Genomic DNA, 6,000 nt, shown 5'->3' with positions numbered 1-6,000 from the left:
TGTAATGGAAGAAATCAAGCAAATACACAACAAACTCAAAACTAAATTGTTTGATCAAGAGAAAAATGAAAACTACAGTTTAGTTTTAATCGACGAATCAAGGACATTTAATGTAGAACCATGATAAAAGTTTCATTAGCTTGAAAGACTGTGTTCAGAGGATTAGTGAAGTAACCCAGTTTTTATTGCAGTGAACGAAACAATGTTTGCTCTACTCATTTCTGAAATCACAGGAAAATCGTTGTCAGGAGTTCTAGGGCACCGCTTCGTAAATGTTCTAATTCATACGTTGTTGGAGCCTGAAAAATGACAGAAGGCTTAAGATAATTATGACTTTGCACATGTACGTGATTATGCAAATGCACATTTAAACTTTTCTCTTTTCATGATGAGTGTGTATTATCTAAATATAAAACTATGTAAATATTCATAATACAACTTTTAAACTCTCTCTCTCTCTCTCTCTCTCTTCTCTCTCTCTCTCTCTCTCTCTCTCTCTTTGTCACACACACACACACACACACACACACACACACACACACACACACACATATTCCTTACGATTTTTCAGAGATTACGAATATGTAGAAAACTCTCCAGCGAGCAGAAACAGAAACACGGAAGGTGAGTAAAAACTCAGAATTTTTAATACAGTATAGTACACGAGAGAGAGAGAGAGAGAGAGAGAGAGAGAGAGAGAGAGAGAGAGAGAGAGAGAGAGAGAGAGAGAGAGAGAGAGAGAGAATTATATTGATTACTAATATCATTATTTTTTTCTAATGATTATGACTATTATTGTTATTATTATTACTGATTATTATTGTTATTTTTATTATTATTACTATTATTATTATTATTATTATTATTATTATTATTATTATTATTATTATTATTATTACGTTGTTACCATCGACTTAGTCGATATTACTGCTCTCAAGAAATTTAATGTTTTTCCCATCATTCTTCAGACCGTGATCTTCCTCACCTGGCTTCTACTTTCCCACCCTCTCCTTCCCTCCACAGAACGGGAGAGGGAAGGGGCTCCAATCCCAACCTGGTTGATGTTTTCTCCTTAGACATCAAAAGAGAGGTGAGAATTTTCCATTAAAGTTTGTTGATATTATACTGTAAATTTACTAATATACTTAATTGGTTTCTTTTAAGCCGCGTACGCACTTGTTGCATATCTCCTTATTGTATCATCGTTGGGTAGGCAGCAGGAAAGGGTTGCATTGCTGCCTGTCAAAATATGATACAAAAGGTACGGAACAGGCTCGTTGTCCCGTTGCACATTCAGCTGTCGTGGGCGGCCAATACCATAGGATATAGAGACATTTGTGACTCTGTGGAGACTGGCAACTAATTGGACCTTTTTTTCTCTTTTTATTGTTCTCGACAAAACTTCCTCTATATATATATATATATATATATATATATATATATATATATATATATATATATATATATATATATATATATATATATATATATATATATATATATATATATATATATATATATATATATATATATATATATATATATATAAATTAAATGATACTCAGATTGCCACGTGGCACAAGATCAATCTAGTTGATTACGACCACTCCATGTATATTTTCAATTCAGTCCTCGTTCATCCTACCCAGCAGCGATCACAGCTTCCGACTTACACCAGTCCTCTAATCACTGCTAGTTCTCTCAAAGACTTCTCACCAGATATGGGATTCAAAGTTTCGAAACTCGGTCCTCCCGACTATGAGTCGACCGCGTTAACGCGTTAACCATCGTCCTACCTACGCAGGATGTTTGTGTATTTACCTACTAAGCGTTTCAAAGAGTTTGAGGGCACGTTTTTCTAGAATAACTTTGTAAGGAACACGCATATCATTATGAAATTTTGCCACAGTGTATTTGACACCCTCCCCTAATATCCCAATGTGTCATGAATCGTAAACAGTATATAATAATGGCACTTCTCCCTATAAAAATAGAAGAAAATCACTTATCCCTCACAAAGAAACGGACAAGTGGTGAGAAATGGTGACGTAGAGAGAGAGAGAGAGAGAGAGATGTTGTTTTATTTTTACCAGCGCGATGGCTGGATGGGCTTGTAGGATACTAGAGTTGGGTCTTGAAACCCAGGCCTTTGTGAAAGTGTAAGAGTGTCAAGGAAGGCAGGACCGCAGCTCCTGCCTTCCTTGACACTCTTTGCCTAGAGAGAGAGAGAGAGAGAGAGAGAGAGAGAGGAGGTAGGGGAATATATAGACAGGGAGGGGAAGGGAGGGGAGGGGAGGAAGGGAGCGAAATATGGGGAGGGGGATGGATTAGAGGGAGGGAAGGAGCAGGGAGAGGGACTATGTGGGTGGAGCTTGTTACTACGTCACAAATAGTAATACGTCACCATTTCTCACCACTTGTCCGTTTCTTCGTGAGGGATAAGTGACTTTCTCCTATTTTCATAGGGAGAAATGCCATTATTATATACTGTTTACGATTCATGACACATTGGGATATTAGGGGGTGTCAAATACACTGTGGCAAAATTTCATAATGATATGCGTGTTCCTTACAAAGTTATTCTAGAAAAACGTGCCCTCAAATTCTCTGAAACGCTTAGTAGTTGTATTTACCTATTTGTAATTTTTCAGGGCCTGGACTTTATGCTCGTGTGGCCCCGTCTCCATATCTAAACTTATCCAATCTTACTTTAAAAGTATGCACACTCGTTGCAGACACTACTTCTTCATTTAAATTGTTCCACGTCTCAATACATCTTTGCGAGAAACTATATTTTTTAACATCTCTCAGACATCTTCCTTTTCTCAGTTTTTTACTATGCGATCTTGTGCTTCGAATGTCATATTCTTCTCTCAGGATCAGTTTCTCATTATCCACTTGGTCCATTCCGTTGATCAATTTATAAACTTGTATCAGGTCTCCTCTCTCCTTCTTTGTTCCAGGGTTGGTAGATCCATAGCCTTTAGTCTCTCCTCATATGTCATCCCTTCAAATTCTGGAACCATTCTTGTAGCCATTTTTGTAGTCTCTCCAATTTCCTTATGTGTTTCTTTTATGAGGGGTCCACACTACTCCTGCATATTCCAATCTGGGTCTTATTATAGTACTTATCAATTTCTTCATCATTTCTTTGTCCATGTAGTGAAATGCTACTCCAATATTCCTTAGCAAATTATATGTTTCTCTAAAAATTCTATCAATATGGCTTACTGGTTGATTGTTTTCTTCCATCGTCACTCCTAAGTCCTTTTCCTTTTTACTTTCTCCAGTTCTACTCCATCTCCCATCTTATAGATTCCCACAGGTCGTCTTTCACTCTTTCCCATTTCCATGACATGGCTTTTGTTCACATTGAATTCCATTTCCCACTTTTTACTCCATTCCCAGATCTTATTTAGGTCTTCTTGCAGTATTTCACAATCCTCTTTTGCTTTATAACTCTGCACAGTTTCGTATCATCTGCAAACAGATTTATGTAGCTGTTCACTTCTTCTGGCATGTCGTTAATATAAATGAGGAAAAGTATTGGTGCCAATACTGACCCCTGTGGCACTCCGCTTTCTACTGCTATCCACTTGGACTTCATATCTTTAACTACCGTCCTTATTTCTCTCTCCCTCAAATAATTTTCTATCCATCTCAATGTGCTTTCTTTTAAGCCACCCTTCTCCTCTAACTTCCATAGTAATCTTGCATGTGGCACTTTGTCAAACACCTTTTTTTTTATACCCAAATAAATACAGTCAACCCATCCCTCTCTCTCTTGTACTCCGTCAACTATTCTAGAATAGAAACTCAGTAAATTAGTTACACACGACCGTCTTTTTCTAAAACCAAATTGGCTATTTGATATTAATTTGTTGTCTTCAAGGAACTCGATCCATTGCTTCTTTATTATTCTTTCACACATCATGCATATTACACTAGTTCGTGTAATATGGGAACCACCTCGGCTCTTTTCCATTCTACTGGTACTGTTCCATTTTCTATTGAGCATTTTATGATGTTGTATATAGGACTTGCTAGTTCTTCCCTATATTCTTTCAGTATTCTGCCTGAAACTTCATCCGGTCCCATTGCCTTCTCTTCATCCAGTTCCTTCATTAACTCTTTTATTTCAAGTTTGGTTACTTTAACCTCTTTCATATAGACTGTCTCTATTACCCTGTGGCCTTTCAAATTTGGATTCCTTAGTAAAGACCTCCTGGAATTTATTATTTAATAGTTCTGCCATACTTTTTGGGTCTTCCACCATCCCGTTCTCTCCTTTTAACCTTTCTATTGTTTCTTTTTGCCTAATTTTTCCATTTATGAATCTGTAGAACAATTTTGGTTGCTCCTTACATTTTTCGACAATGTCCTTTTCAAAGTTCTTTTCCTCTTCCTTCCTCACCTTAACATATTCATTTCTCGCTGCCTTGAAGTTTTCCTTATTTACTGGATTTCTATTTCTCCTCCACTTTTCCATGCTCCATCTCTTTTCTCCTTTGCCCTAGCACACCTTGCATTAAACCAATCTTTCTTTCCTTCTTCTTTAGGTCTATATTTCGGGACATATTCCCTGACTCCTGTTTTGTATATTTCCAGAAATAAGTTATACTTCTCTTGCATCGTCTCTCTGTGTGTGTGTGTGTGTGTGTGTGTGTGTGTGTGTGTGTGTGTGTGTGTGTGTGTGTGTGTGTGTGTGTGTGTGTGTGTGTGTGTGTGTGTGTGTGTGTGTGTGTGTGTGTGTCACGCTCAACCATAGTGCTGATAGTATTAATTTAATTCTCAGGTGGAGTGCACAGATGACCTTGGGACGAACGTTACCGAAAGTAACAACCATAGGATTAACTACAACCACCAACTACATCACTCACAATCACTTCTTCATAAGTATTTCTACCATAGTTCTCCATCACTTTCCCCATGCACACCACAGGCAAGAATAACAACAACAGCTGCAGCAATAACAGCAGCTGCAACAACAACAGATGCAGCAACAACAACAGCTGCAGCAACAACAACAGTAGTAGCAACAACAATGTCAGCAAAAACAACAACAATAACAACAATAACAACACCAGTAACAAAAGAAACAGCATCAGTAAGAGAAATACCAGCACCAGCAACAACAAAAACATTAACATCAGTATCACCACTGCCACTATCACCACCTACAACAACAACAACAATAGAAACAACAAAAACAGCATTGTCAGCACCGCCGCCAACAACAACAATGAAATCACCAGCATCGCCAACAACAACAACGCGGCGGCAGATTTCAAACGACAACGATATAGATTGTCAGGGATTCAGTGTCAGAGAAGCAATGGCAATATTACATCCAGAGGAGAAGAATACTGAAGGAAGGTGAGTCTCTCTCTCTCTCTCTCTCTCTCTCTCTCTCTCTCTCTCTCTCTCTCTCTCTTGTGTTCCTCCTCCTCGCCAAACACACACACACACACACACACACACACACACACACACACGCGCGCGCGCGTAGTGTTGTGGTTAGCAGTAGTAGTAGTAGTTTATTGACAAAGTAGCATTACAAATTGATGAGAAATGCATATTAGTCTGACCTCTACTTCGTCCAAACTGAATTATCAATTCACATAATGTAGAGAGCCGTTAATGTAGAGAGTCGTTAATAATTAAAACAAATTACCTTTAGCTTAAGAACTTTCCCGCTAATTACAGAGAACAATGAAAAAAAAATCACTGAAATAATACATGTACATTGTGTTTAACCTATACAAATGTCTGCCCTATCTTTCAATTATAATATTTATGAAATTTCAGAATTGCATAAACATAGTCGCAAACTTCCTCCAGATGATGAGTGTTATCAGTGAATATTGTTTGTAGGGTGTCATATGTGAGGTGTGGGTGGTCATTCCTGTGTTGTGCACTGAGTGGACAGTGTAACAGTACATATTCCTCTGTTTGTATGTGTGTGCCATCACAGGGACATAATTGGGGAGCTAGCCAGGA

At 38.0% G+C, this 6,000-nt stretch overlaps 1 protein-coding gene across 4 annotated transcripts in view; it reads left to right on the top strand.

Annotated features, from left to right (window-relative positions):
* Nucleotides 1–470: 470 nt before the first annotated feature.
* LOC123513296 (nuclear hormone receptor HR96-like) overlaps nt 471–6,000 on the top strand; it is a 35,414-nt gene continuing 29,884 nt past the window's right edge. For 2 of the 4 annotated variants that reach the window (XM_045270379.1, XM_045270377.1), the window contains exons 1-3: nt 471–624; nt 969–1,090; nt 4,796–5,376. In XM_045270379.1, coding sequence (XP_045126314.1) covers nt 5,045–5,376 — 332 coding nt within the window. In that variant the 5' untranslated portion in view covers nt 471–624; nt 969–1,090; nt 4,796–5,044. Of the gene's footprint in view, nt 625–968; nt 1,091–4,795; nt 5,377–6,000 lie in introns of those variants that run through there. The other 2 variants (XM_045270378.1, XM_045270380.1) reach the window with 2 other exon arrangements.

This window comes from Portunus trituberculatus, chromosome 35 (genome assembly GCF_017591435.1).
Source record: "Portunus trituberculatus isolate SZX2019 chromosome 35, ASM1759143v1, whole genome shotgun sequence".
In the NCBI taxonomy this organism is placed as follows: domain Eukaryota; kingdom Metazoa; phylum Arthropoda; class Malacostraca; order Decapoda; family Portunidae; genus Portunus; species Portunus trituberculatus.
This window is presented reverse-complemented; position numbering and strand designations above follow the sequence as displayed.